We start from the raw sequence: 25,412 nt of genomic DNA, 5'->3' as shown, positions 1-25,412 counted from the left end.
GACCGCTGCAACTATGCATGCTCAATCAATGGAACGGGGATTACTCAGATCTGTCCCCTTTGCTAAATCTGGACCAGGAGACCAGAGATTCGCTTCTCTGGTGGTTGTCACCGGTTCATCTGTCCAAAGGAATGACCTTTCGCAGGCCAGATTGGACGATTGTAACAACGGATGCCAGCCTTCTAGGCTGGGGAGCAGTCTGGAATTCCCTGAAGGCTCAGGGATTGTGGACTCAGGAGGAGAAACTCCTCCCAATAAACATTCTAGAATTGAGAGCAATATTCAATGCTCTTCTAGCTTGGCCTCAGTTAGCAAGGCTGAGGTTCATCAGATTTCAGTCGGACAATATCACGACTGTGGCTTACATCAATCATCAAGGGGGAACCAGGAGTTCCCTAGCGATGTTGGAAGTCTCGAAGATAATTCGCTGGGCAGAGTCTCACTCTTGCCTCCTGTCAGCGATTCACATCCCAGGCATAGAGAACTGGGAGGCGGATTTCCTAAGTCGCCAGACTTTTCATCCGGGAGAGTGGGAACTTCACCCGGAGGTATTTGCTCAACTGATTCGTTGTTGGGGCAAACCGGATCTGGATCTCATGGCATCTTGCCAGAACGCGAAGCTTCCTTGTTACGGATCCAGGTCCAGGGACCCGGGAGCGGTGCTGGTAGATGCATTAGCAGCCCCTTGGGTTTTCAACATAGCTTATGTGTTTCCACCATTTCCGTTGCTACCTCGGCTGATTGCCAGGATCAAACAGGAGAGGGCATCAGTAATTCTGATAGCGCCTGCGTGGCCACCCAGGACCTGGTATGCAGATCTAGTGGACATGTCATCCTGTCCACCATGGTCTCTTCCTCTGAGGCAGGACCTTCTAATTCAGGGTCCTTTCAACCATCCAAACCTAATTTCTCTGAGGCTGACTGCCTGGAAATTGAACGCTTGATTCTATCAAAGCGTGGGTTTTCGGATTCGGTTATTGATACATTAATACAGGCTCGGAAACCTGTGACAAGAAAAATTTACCATAAGATATGGCGTAAATATTTATATTGGTGCGAATCCAAGAGTTACTCATGGAGTAAGGTTAGGATTCCTAGGATATTAGCTTTTCTACAAGAGGGTTTAGAAAAGGGTTTATCCGCTAGTTCGCTAAAGGGACAGATTTCAGCTCTGTCTATTCTTTTACACAAACTTCTGGCAGAGCATCCAGACGTCCAGGCCTTTTGTCAGGCTTTGGCTAGAATTAAGCCTGTGTTTAAAGCTGTTGCTCCTCCGTGGAGCTTAAACTTGGTTCTTAAAGTTCTTCAGGGTGTTCCGTTTGAACCCCTTCATTCCATTGATATTAAGCTTTTATTTTGGAAAGTTTTGTTTTTGATGGCTATTTCCTCGGCTCGAAGAGTCTCTGAGTTATCTGCCTTACATTGTGATTCTCCTTATCTGATCTTTCATTCAGACAAGGTAGTTCTGCGTACTAAACCTGGGTTTTTACCTAAGGTTGTTTCTAACAGCAATATCAATCAAGAGATTATTGTTCCATTATTATGTCCTAATCCTTCTTCATAGAAGGAACGTCTTTTGCATAATCTAGACGTGGTCCGTGCTCTGAAGTTCTACTTACAGGCAACTAAAGATTTTAGACAAACTTCTTCCCTGTTTGTCGTTTACTCTGGACAGAGGAGAGGTCAAAAGGCTTCGGCTACCTCTCTCTCTTTTTGGCTTTGTAGCATAATACGTTTAGCCTATGAGACTGCTGGACAGCAGCCTCCTGAAAGAATTACAGCTCATTCCACCAGAGCTGTGGCTTCCACCTGGGCCTTTAAGAATGAGGCCTCTGTTGAACAGATTTGCAATGCTGCAACTTGGTCTTCACTTCATACTTTTTCCAAATTTTCCAAATTTGACACTTTCGCTTCTTCGGAGGCTGGTTTTGGGAGAAAGGTTCTACAGGCAGTGGTTCCTTCTGTTTAATGTTCCTGCCTTGTCCCTCCCATCATCCGTGTACTTAGCTTTGGTATTGGTATCCCATAAGTAATGGATGACCCGTGGACTGAACACACTTAACAAGAGAAAACATAATTTATGCTTACCTGATAAATTTATTTCTCTTGTAGTGTGTTCAGTCCACGGCCCGCCCTGTCTTTTTCAGGCAGGTTCTAAATTTTAAAATTATAACTCCAGTCACCACTGCACCTTATAGTTTCTCCTTTCTCGTCTTGTTTCGGTCGAATGACTGGATATGACATGTGAGGGGAGGAGCTATATAGCAGCTCTGCTTGGGTGATCCTCTTGCAACTTCCTGTTGGGAAGGAGAATATATCCCATAAGTAATGGATGACCCGTGGACTGAACACACTACAAGAGAAATAAATTTATCAGGTAAGCATAAATTATGTTTTTTTTTTAAATTTTTTAATTTTTTAAATATTTATTATTAACTTTTAAACTTGTTTTTCCAGATCCCTTACATTGTTGGAAAGGTTAGGCGATTACCTTTCACATGGTGGGTCTTGGGGATCTGTAGCTGCTTAGATGCCTGAGAAACAGGTTTCTAAGCAGCTTGCCCCATCTTCCTATACTTGTCCATTGTCAACTTTAAATAAAGTTGCGTGATGACGTCATCGCGTCATTGCTTGTGACGTCACCACGCTAAACGTGAAGCCCTGTCGATGCCTCTCACTATACAGGCCAGATCACCAGGGGTGGGAGTCAGTGGGAGCCCCCAGATTGCCCTAAAGGTGGGTGAATGCTAGCGATTGCTCTGACCTGTCGTCAGCACCTGATTGGGTCAATTTGCGACAGCTCAGAGCCGTCGTTGGCACTTAAAGGGTAAAACAAACATTATGAGTCATGTTAATTTCTTTCAGAAGATGGTTAGAGTCCACAAGCTCATCACAAACCCCTCAGTCAGTCAATGTTGCCTCCTTGATGGAGTAAGGGGAAATTCTGAAGTGCTGATCTACAAGATACAGAAAGTGCTACTCCTTATTTGCTGGTGCTGTATCCACATGCAAAATGTGGGTTTGTCCACCAATTTCTTGGCTTAGATTGGTCATGCTTTAACAGATCCTTTGCACCACTTTTGCATTGCCTTGGATGGGCTCGTCTACTGGATATATTCTTCTGGAAATGAGGCGAGAGAAGTAGACACAGGAGCTTAAAGTTAAAGGGATGTTAAACAGTCTGTTTCATTGTAGTAACAAAAAAAAGCACTAAGCAGTGGCTTATACTTAATAGAAATCATTGCAGTATGCATTATTCATAATTTTAAAAGGATTTTTTAACATCCTATCACAGCCTCTCAAGGAGGTGGATGCCTCAACAGGAAGGCAAATGTATAGTCTTTATTTTGAAGCGTTGCTAGGAGACACCATAAAATAGTTCCAAGTCAGTATATTGCCCATGATCAACATAGGTCTTCTGCTGCAAAAATCATATGACCTAAAGCTTAAGTTTTGCAATGTCTGCTTCCTTGTTTAGCAGTAGCCTGAGAATTTCTAGGTGCTCATTTTGCATTTTTTTAACACAATATGTTTCTTTTCTTCTTAAATGGAAAGAGTCCACAGCTGCATTCATTACTTTTAGGAAATAAGAACCTGGCCACCAGGAGGAGGCAAAGACACCCCAGTTAAAGGCTTAAATACTCCTCCCACTCCCCTCATCCCCCAGTCATTCTTTGCCTTTCGTCCCAGGAGGTTGGCAGAGAAGTGTCAGAATTTTTGTCTCTTATGGAGGGTAGTACTCTTCAGCATGGGACAGAAGTTTTAAGTAATCCTGTCAGCCTCTCCGTGAGGGCTTGGATGAAAGTTAGTCTCTTTCTGCGAAACGATCCCGACTCATGTTAACAGCTCCTCAAGCAATCTGCGTTGTCAAACTCCCCTTCGCTGCCTGCTTACTTCTCTCAAGTCCATAGCGGGGGCGATGCTACTATCCGTCGCACTTGAAGGGCCGTGTTGCTGTTCCACAGTGTAGATTCCGGTAAGATCGTTACATTTTACTTTCTTCATAATTGTACTGTAATACAGTTGTTTTCTGAGAGGCTACCACCTTGTGGGTCTAACTTAACATAGGGGTCTCAGTGAGTCTCCTTTAGTATCTTGGAATCAAGGGTTAATATCTCCTGAGGGGGGTTATTGAACAGGGGGGTTTATAATCATGTTTATGTTTTTCAACCTGCTTATGTGTGGTATTTACTGGACTTGTGGTTTGGAACATTGAGGCCTTTGGAAGTGACGCAACCTTAGGGTTGAGCGCGCTTTTTTGGACTATATGGTTCACCTTGTGGTTGGGCGTGGTTAAGCTCCATCTTCCATTTCCGCATTCCCGACCGTGTGGCGAAGGAGAAATTCTAGTCCGCAGGGGTCTGGTCATAGGAGGTGGTTCCCCAGCCATTGTGGGTGTCGGGTGCCGTTTTTGTTTTACTTCTTTAGTCCATATTTGCATATCCTCTGTCCACTTATGGAGGATTCTGATGCTGAGACTGTTCAAATTTCAGATTCAGTTATGGAGGATTCTGATACTGAGACTGTTTTAATTTCAGATTCTGCGTCCGGTGAAGAATCCGGATTAGCCTCGTTGACACATGTCAACCAGTTTTGTTCTGTATGCCATATGGAAGCTCCTTGTTCCTTGGGCTCGGGGGAATCAAGGGACAGCTGAGCCATCCGCCTCTGGGGGTCCCATCCTCTGAGAGGCGAGTTCCCTACTGCTCCATACTTCTACACATGCGGGTAACCCAGTTTATGATTATTCCTCCATGCAGGGCGGCGTGTTCCCCCCCGGAGGTTGCAGCACTTTTTCGCTTTCACATATTCTCTGCGATTATTCGTCTGCAGAGCCCAGGCGTTTGTGCTCGTGCCCAATTGTCCTGGGTCTACCGCCTTGTGGAGGGCCTGTACAGTTCCCTGCAGGTATAACTGTCCCTGAGTGTTGTGCCTTTCGTTACAGAGTTGCGCGCCTTTGCGTCTTACTCAAACATGTTTTTCAATTGCGAAATAATCCTATCCTTATCGGATACAGGAATTTTCAGTCTCCTACGAATGGTGCACCTCATTAGACATGTGGGGATGATGTAATCTCCTGATTGTTCTTTTTTGAGATCCTTCCAAGTTTTTGGAAGAGTAGGGCTCCGTTTGGCTTGTCCTGCGGTAGGCCTGTTTCCTTATTGGGCGTTTACCTTTATCCGATTAGGATGTCTTTTATTTTGTTTGTTTCCTTTGGGAATCTTAAACTGGGATCGATACTCTGTTACTTCTACGGAAGTGTTTTTGCGGACATGTTAGTCCTCTGTTTGTCTGTTTTCCCTTCTTCCCCTCTGAGGGAGGATTTATGCAGCTTGACGGTCAGGACCCGGGTTGCAGGCTGTTCCTGTTGGGTTCGGTTCTGTCTGTGGCTGTTCAGACATGTGGCGCCGTTCTGGTTGGTCTGGTCGAGGCGTGGAGTGCTCATGTTATCTTTTGTGTTACATTCAACTAAGCATTCTAGAGGACCTGTGGATCCGTGAGGCAGGAAGGATTGTCTCAGTCCTTATAGCCTTCTCTTGGATGACTGGGTCAGTGGAGTTTCCGCTGCGTCACTTTCTCTTGCATCTGGTATTGTCGGACTCTAGAGTTTCCTCCCCCACATGGTGGAGAGTTGGAGGGCTTAGTGCCTTCTTACCACCGGGTGAGTGGTTTGGCCTTTTTTCTTTTGAGGCTCTGGGATTTCCTTTTGGGACTTGGTCCTCTGCAGCTAGTAGTTTGAAGGGTAGTTTAGCTGCCTTGCAGCGTATGGTTTGCAAAATGTAACCAGCTGCAGTTATTGCACATCGACTGTGCACTGTCTAGCTGCTTTTTCTGAGACCTTTTTGGTCTTCCTCTGTGGTCTCCAGGTTTGGTCTCCTTTTAGGGGCCTGGGAGATGTTTGTTCCTTTTTATGGACACTGGGCGTGGTCTCCTTGAGCTTGCTTGGGGTTCCTCCCCGTGCTGGGGATGGTTCGCGCTCCTCCCTGTGTGGAGGTGATGTGGAGACCAGCCTTTGCTCTAGTGGTTTTGTCCTCGAGCTATCCCCTTGCTTTATTGTCCTGAGGCTGTGGGAGAGTCTAGGGGCTCTAGTGTCGTTGTACAACTTTTTACCACCTTAGCTCCTCTGGAGAGTAGGACTTTGGCAAGGGGTAGTCTCTTCCTTAGGTTGGGACTTGCAAGTTTTTCTCGTTTCGGTGGATCTGGATATTGAATTATTATCCCCTGTGGTCTGAGTTGTTATATCAGACGGGGTGTTTCAGTTTTCAGGTATTGTTCGTTTAAACAATTTGGGGCTCAGACCTGTTTCTCCATGGGGCTTCCGGTTGCTGAGTTTTACTCAGCGTTTTCCCTTAGGGGACCCCGTTGTGGGTTGTTACCGGACTTTTAGGCTCCAGGGCTGGCTCAGGGTTTCCCAGTTCCTGGGAACTTGGGACTATGTTCTTTTACTTGGATTACTTGACCTGGTCTTGGTTGGTCAGTATCGTTGCTCATTGGGCTTGTTTTGCACCTTAGGCGGTTTCCCTTGGTCAGCTTGCTGTAGTATCCATTGTATTCACTGCTCTGCAGGTGAATGGACTTGCAGTGTCACTGCTGCTACTATTGCACATTGGTTGTGTGTTAGCAAGCTAGTTTTTAGGGGAATCCCTTACTCCTTTCTTAGGGCTTCTCCTGGATTCAGGAGGTGGGAACGGTGAGTTTCCCTAGCAGAGAGGGGTATTCTCTCTGGGTTGTTACGTTCCGCCTGGAGTCTTGCGGGCTCCGTGTCGAGACTAAGTTTGACTTTTTGCTAGATCCTTTGGGTCTCTGTGCCTGTAGTCTGTTCTAAGGAGTCGGGTTGCACCCGTGCTCTGTTGGATTGACTGTGCCCATTCTTCCGCTCATCTTTGAGCTAGTTTTTGGGTTCTTCTGTTCCCCAGTTCCACACCTGCTGGGGCTGGCCCGGCTGGGAGTGGGTTCTGAGAGATGTCATCTTCAGGATCTAGGTGGGCATAGTAGCTAGCTCCATTGGCCTACAATCTGAGGGTCTAGGGTTGCTCCACCTGGTGCTCTGGGTATCACCCCCTTTTTGGAAGACCTGTGGGTAGGTCTGGCGGCTTGGATTGTCTAGAACAGTGCTTTCCAAACTGTGTGTCGGGACACACTAGTGTGTCGGCCGCAGTGTGTAGGTGTCTCCCTGCTTCAGCACAAATTTCTTTAATTTTTTGGGGGTTTTTGACTTTCCGTCTGCCTGCTACGCATATCACATGGTTGACACATGATTGATACCTAGTGAGTCACAGATCATCTTAACCAATTGGCGTTTGGACATGTGCAGCAACACTCGGATACCTGCAGTGTAACCTAGATTCCATAATGGCAGCACCCATGATTAGAGGGAGGTGCATAAAATGTTTTTAGTGGCCCTTTAATTGATATGCCTATAGGAAATACTGCTGTATCCTTCCGTTATGCCCTTTCTACCACTCTGCTCTCTTACCCATACATGCCTCACTCAAGATGTAATCATTAGTTTAATGATTCTTTAGTCTAAAACTCTCTGCACATGATTGGTATCACACACATTTTCAAGTTAGCAGCTGTGACTCTTAACCCTTATAGTTCACCTCTTAAGTTTAACTCCTCTGGCGCCTGAGAATGCTGCAGTGGCACTGGGTGTCACTTCTGACCTCCAACTGCTTCATATATATATACATTGGTGTTCTGCGGCAGAGAGCTGTAGAACTCTTTTCCTGTGTTTAGGATTTGTGCACACACTCCTGTCTGGTTTGTACACACTGCCAGGATTAAAAAAAAATATATCTCTCAAGCAATGCATGCTGTAAAGCAGAATGCCTGTATGGTGTCCTGCAAGAAAAAGCGATCCTGGAGAAGTCAACCAAGTAGCCCAGGTACTGATGTATATTCTGCCATGCACATAGATGTGAATAGTGGGCAGGGCCGGTGCAACAATGGCCGTCTAGGCGACTGCCTAAAAATGCCTCTACAGGGTTGTGTATATTTAGTTTTGTGATGCCTAACTTGGGCTTTCTATTAGGGGCTATATGTGGTGGCATAAGGGCTAGAATAGGAGGAGACTCCCCTGAAACATAAGGAGTCAAAGTGTGCATCTCACTGCACAGCCCCTGTGCTCTCTGCAAACTTTAGCAGCCTTCTTATAAGTACTGACAATCCTACAACTTTTAAAATACAGCAAAACATCAGTGCACTATCTTCTGCCCAATGTCTGCACACTGTCGTCTGCACACTGTTTAAGCCCAAGACTACATCAAGGACCTTGACGTAGTCCTGGGAATAAACTGTTTGGCACTAACTACTACTAACTCTCCCATTTTTGCTTTTAAATATTACTGTGCTATATATATATATATATATATATATATATATATATATATATATATATATATATATATATATATTTCTTTCATGTAATTAGCAAGAGTCCATGAGCTAGTGACGTATGGGATATACATTCCTACCAGGAGGGGCAAAGTTTCCCAAACCTCAAAATGCCTATAAATACACCCCTCACCACACCCACAATTCAGTTTTACAAACTTTGCCTCCGATGGAGGTGGTGAAGTAAGTTTGTGCTAGATTCTACGTTGATATGCGCTCCGCAGCAAGTTGGAGCCCGGTTTTCCTCTCAGCGTGCAGTGAATGTCAGAGGGATGTGAGGAGAGTATTGCCTATTTGAATGCAGTGATCTCCTTCTACGGGGTCTATTTCATAGGTTCTCTGTTATCGGTCGTAGAGATTCATCTCTTACCTCCCTTTTCAGATCGACGATATACTCTTATATATACCATTACCTCTGCTGATTCTCGTTTCAGTACTGGTTTGGCTTTCTACAAACATGTAGATGAGTGTCCTGGGGTAAGTAAATCTTATTTTCTGTGACACTCCAAGCTATGGTTGGGCACTTTATTTATAAAGTTCTAAATATATGTATTCAAACATTTATTTGCCTTGACTCAGAATGTTCAACTTTCCTTATTTTCAGACAGTCAGTTTCATATTTGGGATAATGCATTTGATTTAATCATTTTTTCTTACCTTCAAAAATTTGACTCTTCCCTGTGGGCTGTTAGGCTCGCGGGGGCTGAAAATGCTTCATTTTATTGCGTCATTCTTGGCGCGGACTTTTTTGGCGCAAAAAAATAGTTTCCGTTTCCGGCGTCATACGTGTCGCCGGAAGTTGCGTCATTTTTTGACGTTATTTTGCGCCAAAAATGTCGGCGTTCCGGATGTGGCGTCATTTTGGCGCCAAAAAGCATTTAGGCGCCAAATAATGTGGGCGTCTTATTGGCGCAAAAAATATGGGCGTCGCTTTTGTCTCCACATTATTTAAGTCTCATTTTTCATTGCTTCTGGTTGCTAGAAGCTTGTTCTTTGGCATTTTTTCCCATTCCTGAAACTGTCATTTAAGGAATTTGATCAATTTTGCTTTATATATATGTTGTTTTTTCTCTTACATATTGCAAGATGTCTCACGTTGCATCTGAGCCAGAAGATACTACAGGAAAATCGCTGTCTAGTGCTGGATCTACCAAAGCTAAGTGTATCTGCTGTAAACTTTTGGTAGCTATTCCTCCAGCTGTTGTTTGTATTGATTGTCATGACAAACTTGTTAAAGCAGATAATATTTCCTTTAGTAAAGTACCATTGCCTGTTGCAGTTCCTTCAACATCTAAGGTGCAGAATGTTCCTGATAATATAAGAGATTTTGTTTCAGAATCCATAAAGAAGGCTATGTGTGTTATTTCTCCTTCTAGTAAACGTAAAAAATCTTTTAAAACTTCTCTCCCTACAGATGAATTTTTAAATGAACATCATCATTCTGATTCTGATGACTCTTCTGGTTCAGAGGATTCTGTCTCAGAGGTTGATGCTGATAAATCTTCATATTTATTTAAAATGGAATTTATTCGTTCTTTACTTAAAGAAGTACTAATTGCTTTAGAAATAGAGGATTCTGGTCCTCTTGATACTAATTCTAAACGTTTGGATAAGGTATTTAAAGCTCCTGTGGTTATTCCAGAAGTTTTTCCTGTTCCTAATGCTATTTCTGCAGTAATTTCCAAAGAATGGGATAAATTGGGTAATTCATTTACTCCTTCTAAACGTTTTAAGCGATTATATCCTGTGCCGTCTGACAGATTAGAGTTTTGGGACAAAATCCCTAAAGTTGATGGGGCTATTTCTACCCTTGCTAAACGTACTACTATTCCTACGTCAGATGGTACTTCGTTTAAGGATCCTTTAGATAGGAAAATTGAATCCTTTCTAAGAAAAGCTTATCTGTGTTCAGGTAATCTTCTTAGACCTGCTATATCTTTGGCTGATGTTGCTGCAGCTTCAACTTTCTGGTTGGAAACTTTAGCGCAACAAGTAACACATCATGATTCTCATGATATTATTATTCTACAGCATGCTAATAATTTTATCTGTGATGCCATTTTTGATATTATCAGAGTTGATGTCAGGTTTATGTCTCTAGCTATTTTAGCTAGAAGAGCTTTATGGCTTAAAACTTGGAATGCTGATATGGCTTCTAAATCTACTTTACTTTCCATTTCTTTCCAGGGTAACAAATTATTTGGTTCTCAGTTGGATTCCATTATTTCAACTGTTACTAGTGGGAAAGGAACTTTTTTACCACAGGATAAAAAATCTAAAGGTAAAAGCAGGGCTAATAATCGTTTTCGTTCCTTTCGTTTCAACAAAGAACAAAAGCCTGATCCTTCATCCTCAGGAGCAGTTTCAGTTTGGAAACCATCTCCAGTCTGGAATAAATCCAAGCCAGCTAGAAAGGCAAAGCTTGCTTCTAAGTCCACATGAAGGTGCGGCCCTCATTCCAGCTCAGCTGGTAGGGGGCAGGTTACGTTTTTTCAAGGAAATTTGGATCAATTCTGTTCACAATCTTTGGATTCAGAGCATTGTTTCAGAAGGGTACAGAATTGGTTTCAAGATAAGACCTCCTGCAAAGAGATTTTTTCTTTCCCGTGTCCCAGTAAATCCAGTAAAAGCTCAAGCATTTCTGAAATGTGTTTCAGATCTAGAGTTGACTGGAGTAATTATGCCGGTTCCAGTTCCGGAACAGGGGATGGGGTTTTATTCAAATCTCTTCATTGTACCAAAGAAGGAGAATTCCTTCAGACCAGTTCTGGATCTAAAAATATTGAATCGTTATGTAAGAATACCAACGTTCAAGATGGTAACTGTAAGGACTATCTTGCCTTTTGTTCAGCAAGGGAATTATATGTCCACAATAGATTTACAGGATGCATATCTGCATATTCCGATTCATCCAGATCATTATCAGTTCCTGAGATTCTCTTTTCTGGACAAGCATTACCAGTTTGTGGCTCTGCCGTTTGGCCTAGCTACAGCTCCAAGAATTTTTACAAAAGTTCTCGGTGCCCTTCTGTCTGTAATCAGAGAACAGGGTATTGTGGTATTTCCTTATTTGGACGATATCTTGGTACTTGCTCAGTCTTTACATTTAGCAGAATCTCATACGAATCGACTTGTGTTGTTTCTTCAAGATCATGGTTGGAGGATCAATTTACCAAAAAGTTCTTTGATTCCTCAGACAAGGGTAACCTTTCTGGGTTTCCAGATGGATTCAGTGTCCATGACTCTGTCTTTAACAGACAAGAGACGTCTAAAATTGATTGCAGCTTGTCGAACCCTTCAGTCACAATCATTCCCTTCGGTAGCCTTATGCATGGAAATTCTAGGTCTTATGACTGCTGCATCGGACGCGATCCCCTTTGCTCGTTTTCACATGCGACCTCTTCAGCTCTGTATGCTGAAGCAATGGTGCAAGGATTACACGAAGATATCTCAATATCTTTAAAACCGATTGTTCGACACTCTCTAACATGGTGGACAGATCACCATCGTTTAATTCAGGGGGCTTCTTTTGTGCTTCCGACCTGGACTGTAATTTCAACAGATGCAAGTCTCACAGGTTGGGGAGCTGTGTGGGGATCTCTGACGGCACAAGGAGTTTGGGAATCTCAGGAGGTGAGATTACCGATCAATATTTTGGAACTCCGTGCAATTTTCAGAGCTCTTCAGTTTTGGCCTCTTCTGAAGAGAGAATCGTTCATTTGTTTTCAAACAGACAATGTCACAACTGTGGCATACATCAATCATCAAGGAGGGACTCACAGTCCTCTGGCTATGAAAGAAGTATCTCGAATTTTGGTTTGGGCGGAATCCAGCTCCTGTCTAATCTCTGCGGTTCATATCCCAGGTATAGACAATTGGGAAGCGGATTATCTCAGTCGCCAAATGTTGCATCCGGGCGAATGGTCTCTTCACCCAGAGGTATTTCTTCAGATTGTTCAAATATGGGAACTTCCAGAAATAGATCTGATGGCGTCCCATCTAAACAAGAAACTTCCCAGGTATCTGTCCAGATCCCGGGATCCTCAGGCGGGGGCAGTGGATGCATTATCACTTCCTTGGAAGTATCATCCTGCCTATATCTTTCCGCCTCTAGTTCTTCTTCCAAGAGTAATCTCCAAGATTCTGAAGGAATGCTCGTTTGTTCTGCTGGTAGCTCCGGCATGGCCTCACAGGTTTTGGTATGCGGATCTTGTCCGGATGGCCTCTTGCCAACCGTGGACTCTTCCGTTAAGACCAGACCTTCTGTCACAAGGTCCTTTTTTCCATCAGGATCTGAAATCCTTAAATTTAAAGGTATGGAGATTGAACGCTTGATTCTTGGTCAAAGAGGTTTCTCTGACTCTGTGATTAATACTATGTTACAGGCTCGTAAATCTGTATCTCGAGAGATATATTATAGAGTCTGGAAGACTTATATTTCTTGGTGTCTTTCTCATCATTTTTCTTGGCATTCTTTTAGAATACCGAGAATTTTACAGTTTCTTCAGGATGGTTTAGATAAGGGTTTGTCCGCAAGTTCTTTGAAAGGTCAAATCTCTGCTCTTTCTGTTCTTTTTCACAGAAAGATTGCTATTCTTCCTGATATTCATTGTTTTGTACAAGCTTTGGTTCGTATAAAACCTGTTATTAAGTCAATTTCTCCTCCTTGGAGTTTGAATTTGGTTTTGGGAGCTCTTCAAGCTCCTCCGTTTGAACCTATGCATTCATTGGACATTAAATTACTTTCTTGGAAAGTTTTGTTCCTTTTGGCCATCTCTTCTGCCAGAAGAGTTTCTGAATTATCTGCTCTTTCTTGTGAGTCTCCTTTTCTGATTTTTCATCAGGATAAGGCGGTGTTGCGAACTTCTTTTGAATTTTTACCTAAAGTTGTGAATTCCAACAACATTAGTAGAGAAATTGTGGTTCCTTCATTATGTCCTAATCCTAAGAATTCTAAGGAGAAATCGTTGCATTCTTTGGATGTTGTTAGAGCTTTGAAATATTATGTTGAAGCTACGAAATCTTTCCATAAGACTTCTAGTTTATTTGTTATCTTTTCCGGTTCTAGAAAAGGCCAGAAAGCTTCTGCCATTTCTTTGGCATCTTGGTTGAAATCTTTAATTCATCTTGCCTATGTTGAGTCGGGTAAAACTCCGCCTCTAAGAATTACAGCTCATTCTACTAGGTCAGTTTCTACTTCCTGGGCGTTTAGGAATGAAGCTTCGGTTGACCAGATTTGCAAAGCAGCAACTTGGTCCTCTTTGCATACTTTTACTAAATTCTACCATTTTGATGTATTTTCTTCTTCTGAAGCAGTTTTTGGTAGAAAAGTACTTCAGGCAGCGGTTTCAGTTTGAATCTTCTGCTTATGTTTTTCGTTAAACTTTATTTTTGGGTGTGGATTATTTTCAGCAGGAATTGGCTGTCTTTATTTTATCCCTCCCTCTCTAGTGACTCTTGTGTGGAAAGATCCACATCTTGGGTAGTCATTATCCCATACGTCACTAGCTCATGGACTCTTGCTAATTACATGAAAGAAAACATAATTTCTTTCATGTAATTAACAAGAGTCCATGAGCTAGTGACGTATGGGATATACATTCCTACCAGGAGGGGCAAAGTTTCCCAAACCTTAAAATGCCTATAAATACACCCCTCACCACACCCACAAATCAGTTTTTACAAACTTTGCCTCCAAGGGAGGTGGTGAAGTAAGTTTGTGCTAGATTCTACGTTGATATGCGCTCCGCAGCAAGTTGGAGCCCGGTTTTCCTCTCAGCGTGCAGTGAATGTCAGAGGGATGTGAGGAGAGTATTGCCTATTGAATGCAGTGATCTCCTTCTACGGGGTCTATTTCATAAGGTTCTCTGTTATCGGTCGTAGAGATTCATCTCTTACCTCCCTTTTCAGATCGACGATATACTCTTATATTTACCATTTCCTCTACTGATTCTCGTTTCAGTACTGGTTTGGCTTTCTACAAACATGTAGATGAGTGTCCTGGGGTAAGTAAGTCTTATTTTCTGTGACACTCTAAGCTATGGTTGGGCACTTTATTTATAAAGTTCTAAATATATGTATTCAAACATTTATTTGCCTTGACTCAGAATGTTCAACTTTCCTTATTTCCAGACAGTCAGTTTCATATTTGGGATTATGCTTTAAATTATCATATTTTGTCTTACCTCAAAAATTTGACTTTTTTCCCTGTGGGCTGTTAGGCTCGCGGGGGCTGAAAATGCTTCATTTTATTGCGTCATTTTTGGCGCGGATTTTTTTGGCGCAAAAATTCATTTCCGTTTCCGGCGTCATACGTGTCGCCGGAAGTTGCGTCATTTTTTGACGTTATTTTGCGCCAAAAATGTCGGCGTTCCGGATGTGGCGTCATTTTTGGCGCCAAAAGCATTTAGGCGCCAAATAATGTGGGCGTCTTATTTGGCGCCAAAAAATATGGCCGTCGCTTTTGTCTCCACATTATTTCAGTCTCATTTTCATTTGCTTCTGGTTGCTAGAAGCTTGATGTTTGGCATTTTTTTCATTCCTGAAACTGTCTTATAAGGAATTTGATTTATTTTGCTTTATATGTTGTTTTTTCTCTTACATATTGCAAGATGTCTCACGTTGCATCTGAGCCAGAAGATACTACAGGAAAACCACTGCCTGCTGGATCTACCAAAGCTAAGTGTATCTGCTGTAAACTTTTGGTAGCTATTTCTCCAGCTGTTGTTTGTATTAATTGTCATGACAAACTTGTTAAAGCAGATAATATTTCCTTTAGTGATGTACCATTGCCTGTTGCAGTTCCCTCAACATCTAAGGTGCAGAATGTTCCTGATAACATAAGAGATTTTGTTTCTGAATCCATAAAGAAGGCTTTGTCTGTTATTTCTCCTTCTAGTAAACGTAAAAAGTCTTTTAAATCTTCTCTCTCTACAGATGAATTTTTAAATGAACACCATCATTCTGATTCTTTGGACTCTTCTAGTTCAGAGGATTCTGTCTCAGAGATTGATGCTGATAAATCTTCATATTTATTTAAGATGGAATTTATTCGCTCTTTACTTAAAGAAGTACTAATTGCTTTAGAAATAGAGGATTCTAGTCCTCTTGATACTAATTCTATACGTTTGGATAAGGTTTTTAAAGCTCCTGCGGTTATTCCAGAAGTCTTTCCTGTTCCTAATGCTATTTCTGCAGTAATTGCTAAGGAATGGGATAAATTGGGTAATTCATTTACTCCTTCTAAACGTTTTAAGCAATTATATCCTGTTCCGCCTGACAGGTTAGAATTTTGGGACAAAATCCCTAAAGTTGATGGGGCTATTTCTACCCTTGCTAAACGTACTACCATTCCTACGTCAGATGGTACCTCGTTTAAGGATCCTTTAGATAGAAAAATTGAATCTTTTCTAAGAAAAGCTTATCTATGTTCAGGTAATCTTCTTAGACCTGCTATATCATTGGCTGATGTTGCTGCAGCTTCAACTTTTTGGTTGGAAACTCTAGCGCAACAAGTAACAAATCGTGATTCTCATGATATTATTATTCTTCTCCAGCATGCTAATAATTTCATCTGTGATGCCATTTTTGATATTATTAGAGTTGATGTTAGATTTATGTCTCTGGCTATCTTAGCCAGAAGAGCTTTATGGCTTAAGACTTGGAATGCTGATATGGCTTCTAAATCAACTCTACTTTCCATTTCTTTCCAGGGAAACAAATTATTTGGTTCTCAGTTGGATTCTATTATTTCAACTGTTACTGGTGGGAAAGGAACTTTTTTACCACAGGATAAAAAATCTAAAGGTAAAAACAGGGCTAACAATCGTTTTCGTTCCTTTCGTTTCAACAAAGAACAAAAGCCTGATCCTTCGTCCTCAGGAGCAGTTTCAGTTTGGAAACCATCTCCAGTCTGGAATAAATCCAAGCCTGCTAGAAAGGCAAAGCCTGCTTCTAAGTTCACATGAAGGTACGGCCCTCATTCCAGTTCAGCTGGTAGGGGGCAGGTTACGTTTTTTCAAAGAAATTTGGATCAAATCTGTTCACAATCTTTGGATTCAGAACATTGTTTCAGAAGGGTACAGAATTGGTTTCAAGATGAGACCTCCTGCAAAGAGATTTTTTCTTTCCCATGTCCCAGTAAATCCAGTGAAAGCTCAAGCATTTCTGAATTGTGTTTCAGATCTAGAGTTGGCTGGAGTAATTATGCCAGTTCCAGTTCCGGAACAGGGGATGGGGTTTTATTCAAATCTCTTCATTGTACCAAAGAAGGAGAATTCCTTCAGACCAGTTCTGGATCTAAAATTATTGAATCGTTATGTAAGGATACCAACGTTCAAGATGGTAACTGTAAGGACTATATTGCCTTTTGTTCAGCAAGGGAATTATATGTCCACAATAGATTTACAGGATGCATATCTGCATATTCCGATTCATCCAGATCATTATCAGTTCCTGAGATTCTCTTTTCTAGACAAGCATTACCAATTTGTGGCTCTACCGTTTGGCCTTGCTACAGCTCCAAGAATTTTCACAAAGATTCTCGGTGCCCTTCTGTCTGTAATCAGAGAACAGGGTATTGTGGTATTTCCTTATTTGGACGATATCTTGGTACTTGCTCCGTCTTTACATTTAGCAGAGTCTCATACGAATCGACTTGTGTTGTTTCTTCAAGATCATGGTTGGAGGATCAATTTACCAAAAAGTTCTTTGATTCCTCAAACAAGGGTAACCTTTCTGGGTTTCCAGATAGATTCAGTGTCCATGACTCTGTCTTTAACAGACAAGAGACGTCTAAAATTGATTACAGCTTGTCGAAACCTTCAGTCACAATCATTCCCTTCGGTAGCCTTATGCATGGAAATTCTAGGTCTTATGACTGCTGCATCGGACGCGATCCCCTTTGCTCGTTTTCACATGCGACCTCTTCAGCTCTGTATGCTGAACCAATGGTGCAGGGATTACACGAAGATATCTCAATTAATATCTTTAAAACCGATTGTTCGACACTCTCTAACGTGGTGGACAAATCACCATCGTTTAATTCAGGGGGCTTCTTTTGTTCTTCCGACCTGGACTGTAATTTCAACAGATGCAAGTCTCACAGGTTGGGGAGCTGTGTGGGGATCTCTGACGGCACAAGGAGTTTGGGAATCTCAGGAGGTGAGATTACCGATCAATATTTTGGAACTCCGTGCAATTTTCAGAGCTCTTCAGTTTTGGCCTCTTCTGAAGAGAGAATCGTTCATTTGTTTTCAGACAGACAATGTCACAACTGTGGCATACATCAATCATCAAGGAGGGACTCACAGTCCTCTGGCTATGAAAGAAGTATCTCGAATTTTGGTTTGGGCGGAATCCAGCTCCTGTCTAATCTCTGCGGTTCATATCCCAGGTGTAGACAATTGGGAAGCGGATTATCTCAGTCGCCAAACGTTGCATCCGGGCGAATGGTCTCTTCACCCAGAGGTATTTCTTCAGATTGTTCAATTGTGGGGGCTCCCAGAGATAGATCTGATGGCCTCTCATCTAAACAAGAAACTTCCCAGGTATCTGTCCAGATCCCGGGATCCTCAGGCGGAGGCAGTGGATGCATTATCACTTCCTTGGAAGTATCATCCTGCCTATATCTTTCCGCCTCTAGTTCTTCTTCCAAGAGTAATCTCCAAGATTCTGAGGGAATGCTCGTTTGTTCTGCTAATAGCTCCGGCATGGCCTCACAGGTTTTGGTATGCGGATCTTGTCCGGATGGCATCTTGCCAGCCATGGACTCTTCCGTTAAGACCAGACCTTCTGTCACAAGGTCCTTTTTTCCATCCGGATCTGAAATCCTTAAATTTAAAGGTATGGAGATTGAACGCTTGATTCTTGGTCATAGAGGTTTCTCTGACTCCGTGATTAATACTATGTTACAGGCTCGTAAATCTGTATCTCGAGAGATATATTATAGAGTCTGGAAGACTTATATTTCATGGTGTCTTTCTCATCATTTTTCTTGGCATTCTTTTAGAATACCGAGAATTTTACAATTTCTTCAGGATGGTTTGGATAAGGGTTTGTCCGCAAGTTCTTTGAAAGGACAAATCTCTGCTCTTTCTGTTCTTTTTCACAGAAAGATTGCTATTCTTCCTGATATTCATTGTTTTGTACAAGCTTTGGTTCGTGTAAAACCTGTCATTAAGTCAATTTCTCCTCCTTGGAGTTTGAATTTGGTTCTGGGAGCTCTTCAAGCTCCTCCGTTTGAACCTATGCATTCATTGGACATTAAATTACTTTCTTGGAAAGTTTTGTTCCTTTTGGCCATCTCTTCTGCTAGAAGAGTTTCTGAATTATCTGCTCTTTCGTGTGAGTCTCCTTTTCTGATTTTTCATCAGGATAAGGCGGTGTTGCGAACTTCTTTTGAATTTTTACCTAAAGTTGTGAATTCCAACAACATTAGTAGAGAAATTGTGGTTCCTTCATTATGTCCTAATCCTAAGAATTCTAAGGAGAAATCATTGCATTCTTTGGATGTTGTTAGAGCTTTGAAATATTATGTTGAAGCTACGAAATCTTTCCGTAAGACTTCTAGTCTATTTGTTATCTTTTCCGGTTCTAGGAAAGGCCAGAAAGCTTCTGCCATTTCTTTGGCATCTTGGTTGAAATCTTTAATTCATCTTGCCTATGTTGAGTCGGGTAAAACTCCGCCTCAAAGAATTACAGCTCATTCTACTAGGTCAGTATCTACTTCCTGGGCGTTTAGGAATGAAGCTTCGGTTGACCAGATCTGCAAAGCAGCAACTTGGTCTTCTTTGCATACTTTTACTAAATTCTACCATTTTGATGTATTTTCTTCTTCTGAAGCAGTTTTTGGTAGAAAAGTTCTTCAGGCAGCGGTTTCAGTTTGAATCTTCTGCTTATGTTTTTTGTTAAACTTTATTTTGGGTGTGGATTATTTTCAGCAGGAATTGGCTGTCTTTATTTTATCCCTCCCTCTCTAGTGACTCTTGTGTGGAAAGATCCACATCTTGGGTAGTCATTATCCCATACGTCACTAGCTCATGGACTCTTGTTAATTACATGAAAGAAAACATAATTTATGTAAGAACTTACCTGATAAATTCATTTCTTTCATATTAACAAGAGTCCATGAGGCCCACCCTTTTTTGTGGTGGTTATGATTTTTTTGTATAAAGCACAATTATTCCAATTCCTTATTTTATATGCTTCGCACTTTTTCTTATCACCCCACTTCTTGGCTATTCGTTAAACTGATTTGTGGGTGTGGTGAGGGGTGTATTTATAGGCATTTTAAGGTTTGGGAAACTTTGCCCCTCCTGGTAGGAATGTATATCCCATACGTCACTAGCTCATGGACTCTTGCTAATATGAAAGAAATGAATTTATCAGGTAAGTTCTTACATAAATTATGTTTTCTTTCATATTAGCAAGAGTCCATGAGGCCCGCCCTTTTTTTGTGGTGGTTATGATTTTTGTATAAAGCACAATTATTCCAATTCCTTATTTTATATGCTTTCGCACTTTTTTATCACCCCACTTCTTGGCTATTCGTTAAACTGAATTGTGGGTGTGGTGAGGGGTGTATTTATAGGCATTTTGAGGTTTGGGAAACTTTGCCCCTCCTGGTAGGAATGTATATCCCATACGTCACTAGCTCATGGACTCTTGCTAATATGAAAGAAATGAATTTATCAGGTAAGTTCTTACATAAATTATGTTATATATATATATATATATATATATATATATATATATATATATATATATATATATATATATATATATATATATATATGTGTGTGTAATCAATAGTTTTTTGCCTTTTATAATGGTTTAAATGAATAACTTCCTCTACTGCATATCTGATTTATTTATTTTTTTCTTTTTAGATTGATGTGCTAAATAAATATTTATTTTTGACCTCAAAACCTATGACCTATCTGGTTAACCTCTCAGAAAAAGACTACATCCGGAAGAAAAACAAGTGGTACGTTTATTATTGCTGTCATTTGTCTTAAACAGATCAGACCTGTAGGCCTTATATAGTGATTCATAAACGTGCCTGCCCTAAATAATGTCATAGCAGAATAAACACAATTGGCTATACTATTTTTAAATATTTTCTATGAACCAGTGTTACGTTTCCTGTTCTAAACCTTTCAAAATGTTTTCTACATTTATAAAATCACGATTACAAATCTTTATTTTAAAAAAGGCCAAACCACAACTCTGCTTATCCTATTATCATGGTATAACTAATCGGCAAGTGTACTGATGTACATGCAAACAATGCAACCATTTCCTAATTTATTGATTTGAGATGGACGGAGAAATACTTGAAAATACCTGCTTTGTGTTTCTGCATACTGTATTGCATCATTGTCTCTTAGAGATATATCTGTTTTCTCTATCTCTGTCTGCTTTTTAAATCAGGTGATCTACCTCAAAGTATACTGAAATTCAAATGATCACTCTTAAAGGGACTGTGTACTGTAAAATATTTTTTTCCCTTAATGTGTTTCAAATGACTTTTTATACCAGCTGCTGAGTATAAAATGTATGATAAATTGCTTCTTTAGGTTTATTTGTAGTTACGAAATGGGTTGAGCTTTCAGGGAAATCAAGCCTTATTTTATCAATTTCTGTACACACACATGCTTCTTATTATCTCAGTATACCAAAGCCCAATACTTAGAGCGAACAATTGTAAATTAACATTTCCTTCTTAATACAGGGAGAGTCCACAGCTGCATTCATTACGTGTGGGAAATACAGAACCTGGCCACCAGGAGGCGGCAAAGACACCCCAGCCAAATGCTTAAATACCTCCCCACTTCCCTCATTCCCCAGTCATTCTTTGCCTTTCGTCACAGGAGGGTCGGAAAATTTCGGAGTAGTTTCTTAGGAAGGATATCTGCCCTTCGAGATGGGACTGGAGTTTTAAGTAGTCTTGTCAGCCTCTCAGTGAGAGCATTGCCGAAAGTTAGAGTCTGGAGATGCAGGGAGAGTCTTTCTGCGAAACTATCCAGACTCGTATTAACAGCTCCTTAAGCAATCGGCGTTGACGAGTTTTGCTGCCTGCTTTCTTCACTTAAGTTCATGTCAGAAGCGCTCCTACAATCTGTCAAATTTGAAGGACCGTGTCGCTGTTCCACGGCATAGATTCCGGTAAGATTGTTTCATTTTTTACACACATGTTAACAATAGAAGACAGGGTCTCAGTGGGACTCCTTTATCTTTATGGAATCAAGGGTTAATATCTCTTGAGGGGGATTATTGAACAGTGGGGTTTTTAATCATATGTGTTATGTGATTTCGACTTCTTATGTGTAAGAATGCTTGGGCTCATATGCGAATACGGAACGTACCGGTTATCTTTCATTTTGAGAGCTGCACAGTTCTTTATTGAGCTGGCATGCTTTTCCTTAGCAGGGGCGGTCCTGCATGAGCATCATGTGACCAGGAATGGTCACGTTTTTTCCCCGCTTCAGATTCCTGACCGGGTGTCTGCGGAGAGGAGCATTTTCTCTACCTTTCTGGGTCACAGGAGGTGGTGAGTGCCCCAGCCATTGGGGGTATAAGGTGCCAGTTGTTTTTTTTTTCTTCTTTTTCTATAATTTAATTTAGACAAGTTATGGAGGATTCTGATATTTTAGAGGGGGATCCCCCCGATACAGATTTTGATACCTGCGTATATTGTGAGGAGGCCCGGGTAATCCAACCCTCTCAATTATGTTCTGTATGCCGCAATAGGGTGTTCTCATCAACCAAAGTTGAAATGTTAGAGACCACTGAGCCATCCGCCTCTGAGGATTCTTCATTCTGTGAGATATGCTCTGTAGATTCTTCTGTTCCTACTTATGCAGTTTTCCCGAGTTCCGCTCCTCCTTCGCCTGTAAGGGGTTTGTTTCCACCAGAGGATACTACGCTGTTCCGCATGGCCATCTCTTTGGCCTTGGCAATGTTACCTCTTCCTGCTCCGTGCAAGCGAAGGGTTAATCCAGGCTCTCCTGCACAAGGACCGTTGTGTAAAATGACGATTGTGTCCGATCTGTCCTCTGGGGATGCGGTTTCCTCTGAGGCTTCAGAGGAAAAACCTCCTGGGTCGGAGTCTACGGACTTGATTCCTCCGACTGCGGAGGGCTTAGCGTTTAGATTTAGATTGGCATGCCTCCGTTTACTTCTGAGAGGTTTTGGCGATGTTATAGGTTCCCAGTACTGATCCGTCAGTTGAATCTCAGTCCTCTAAATCAGATAAAGATCTTGTCTAGACAAATGGAGAGGAATGGTGATCCTATTCCTTATCGTCTTGATTTTCTCTTTGTTTTATTGTTTATTTAGAATCCCAGTTCCAAGCTCTATGGGGGGTTTGTGTCGTGTGACAGGCTGGACCTGTTTTTTGTTTGCACACTCCTTTCAGTTTTGGGAGCTTGCCTATGTTATCTTTACCCTTAAATTCCGTTTCGGATAGTTTTCTGTTTTTTAGAGCTGTGTGTTGGTATAGAAACTCTTCTTAGAAAGCCGTTTCGTTACAGGGGATTTTTGGTACTATCGACTTAGATGGTCGAGATTGTGGGTGACTTCCGGTGGAAGCATGGATATCTCTGTTTGGGGTGATGGTTCCACCGATAATTTCAAGAAAAAAAATGTAAGCCTCGGAGCTTATATTCTTTAATTTGATCATTCTCAGTTTTTCTGTTTAGCCCTTGAGTGTTCTGGCAGATATGTTGTATCCTAGGTGACAGGCAGGACCTGTTGTGGGTACTATTTACTGTATGTCTGCTCCTTCCTTCTACACAGGAGGAGTTTTTGTTTTTCTAGCTTTCCGGCCCAGGCACAGCAGTTTCATCTATCCTAGAGAACAGGCTGGACCTGTTTTAGGTATTATCTTGGATGGGTGTTTGATTCTGGATCATATGGATCTAGGGGTCCTAGAGGCCAGAGCTAGGCTTTTTTTTTTTGGGCAGCCTGTCTTCTCTTAGTTTGTAGAGAGAGAAGTTTTTCAGGTGACTTTGGAGTCATTATCCAGGTATCTATCGCACTGTGGGAATATTTTCTTTCCACTGTTGGAACATAGTCCAATAAAGGGGAGGGACTTCCCGTCCTAATTGGGTTCTATGATTTTTAAGCAGAACTTATTAGTTCTCTTTTTTGCCGGAGAATGTAAGGTTCTCTCTTCCCTTTGTTCAGGAAGAAGGAAGTCTTTCCTGTTTCATCCTTTTGAGCAAATCCGGTTCATAGGAACCATATCGTCCAGTAGACCTCGTTCTGATTCTAGGTTTCCTTTTTTGGGATCTGGGGTTTAATGTGGCAGTATCCTGCTTCCAGATGTTACAGTAGCTCGCGAGTCTTGGCGTTTCTGGTTTTCTTACCATTGGCTGTTAAGAGACTTTTAGGGATTCTCTCTTGTCTTTTTGATCCTCAGAGTGGGATCTAGACTTGAGTTTCTGGTGTAGACACCAGGGTGGATCTTGGATGCTGTTTTGTCTTACGGACAGGACATTTTTTTCCTGGCATCTTGCAAATTTCCTCATCCGGTTTTGTCCTCCAGTCCCCCTTCTGGCCTTCGTTGGCACTGGGGTGGAGCGTGATATAGCCAGCCGAGGCCGAGTCTTCTGCATGGCGTTATTTTTTTTATCTAAATCTGTCTTAACAGACTTACAGGGAATATCGGTTGGGGGAATCGATCCCCAGTGTTCCGTTCAGATCTCCATGTCCTGAGAGAGTTTTCTCTCAGCTCTTCTGGGCGGTCTGACTTTGTCGCTTCACTGCCTGTGGGGAGAAAGTGTACTATGAGGTTCTGTGGATCAGGAGTTCCTTCCGTTTTATTCCTATGGTTCCTCAGCCGAGCTATTTGCTTTGAGGATTTGGTCTTCTGGGTTCGTACCAGTTGGGACCTCTCAGTGGGTAGATCTCTTTTGGAGAAGGAGAGTTCCTCTTGCGTAGACGGGAGGATCTCCTGTTGGTGGTAAAAGGAGGCCCACTATGGCTCATTGTCAGTGTTCCACTCTATGAGCAGGCTCTTTAGGAACAGATGTTCCCTACAATCTTTCATTGCTTCAAGGTTGGTATCTGAATGGGGAAGCCGATCAAATTTTCAGGGTGTCCTTACCCATTCCTGGTTTCCTCTTAAGGACTCAAGGGAGATGTGGTGTAGTGGTTAGCTCCATTGCTTCTGTAGCAGAGGGTTGTGGGTTTGAACCCAGTTGTTTTCTCTGCTGGAATGCGATTCTGGTGACATCTAACATTCCTAAGTAGATCTTTTATCAGGGATCTTCAGAGAGAGATATTGGATACTTATCGGTGCTTGTGAGATTTATTTTAACACTCTCTTCTTTTTTTCGGCCATGCCTCTCTCTGTTGAGGATGGTTCGATCCTAGCAGGAGCAAGACGTCAGTGTGACTGATTGCTCTGTTTATGTCCGCGAGTTCGTATCGAGGTTTAGTGGCTTCGCCTCCATGGCCCTTGTTGCAGGGATCTGCTGGGTCGGGGTCTTTTTTACATCATGGAATCTTTTTCCTCTGTGGCGGATTGCGAGAGGTCGCTTGGCCTTAGCCAAGAGAGGGGTTTTCTGAATGGTTACAGTCCTTCCCGTCAGCGAGTAGTTGGTCCCTTGTCATCTTTCATAGGTGTGGTGAACCACCCTTTGTCTGGAGGAGCTAGATCGTTCTGGCTCTCTATCAGATTCCAAGGGTTTTTTCTTTATTTTCCTCCAGGATGATCTGAAGAAGGGCCTTTCTAGCTAGTTCTGGCTCGAGCAGTCCTTTTTGGGACAGCTAGCTGTCATAGCCTGAGAGTTACCTTAGCTGCCTAACATGCGGAAGGTTGCGGTTTGAATCCGGCTGCATTCCTTGCTCCTTGAATGGGGGTTCGTGTTTGACCTTTCAGGTGTTTAGTTCCTTTGCTCCGTCTGGAGTTTAGCCTATATTTTTAGGGGGTTGCATCGGGTTACTTTTGTTCCTGTGTCGGAGGTGGTCTTTGAATTCTTTTCTTCAAATGATCCATTCCGCCTGTA

General features: G+C 42.0%; 1 protein-coding gene across 2 annotated transcripts in view; it reads left to right on the top strand.

The window, feature by feature from the left end:
• OLA1 (Obg like ATPase 1) overlaps positions 1-25,412 on the top strand; it is a 599,482-nt gene that overhangs the window by 345,281 nt on the left and 228,789 nt on the right. For both annotated transcript variants that reach the window (XM_053698455.1, XM_053698454.1), the window contains exon 7: positions 20,286-20,383. In XM_053698455.1, coding sequence (XP_053554430.1) covers positions 20,286-20,383 — 98 coding nt within the window. The remainder of the gene's footprint in view (positions 1-20,285; positions 20,384-25,412) is intronic.

This window comes from Bombina bombina, chromosome 1, assembly GCF_027579735.1.
Source record: "Bombina bombina isolate aBomBom1 chromosome 1, aBomBom1.pri, whole genome shotgun sequence".
Classification (NCBI taxonomy): domain Eukaryota; kingdom Metazoa; phylum Chordata; class Amphibia; order Anura; family Bombinatoridae; genus Bombina; species Bombina bombina.
The sequence above is the reverse complement of the archived record's forward strand: the minus strand, read 5'-3'. Positions and strand labels throughout refer to the sequence as shown.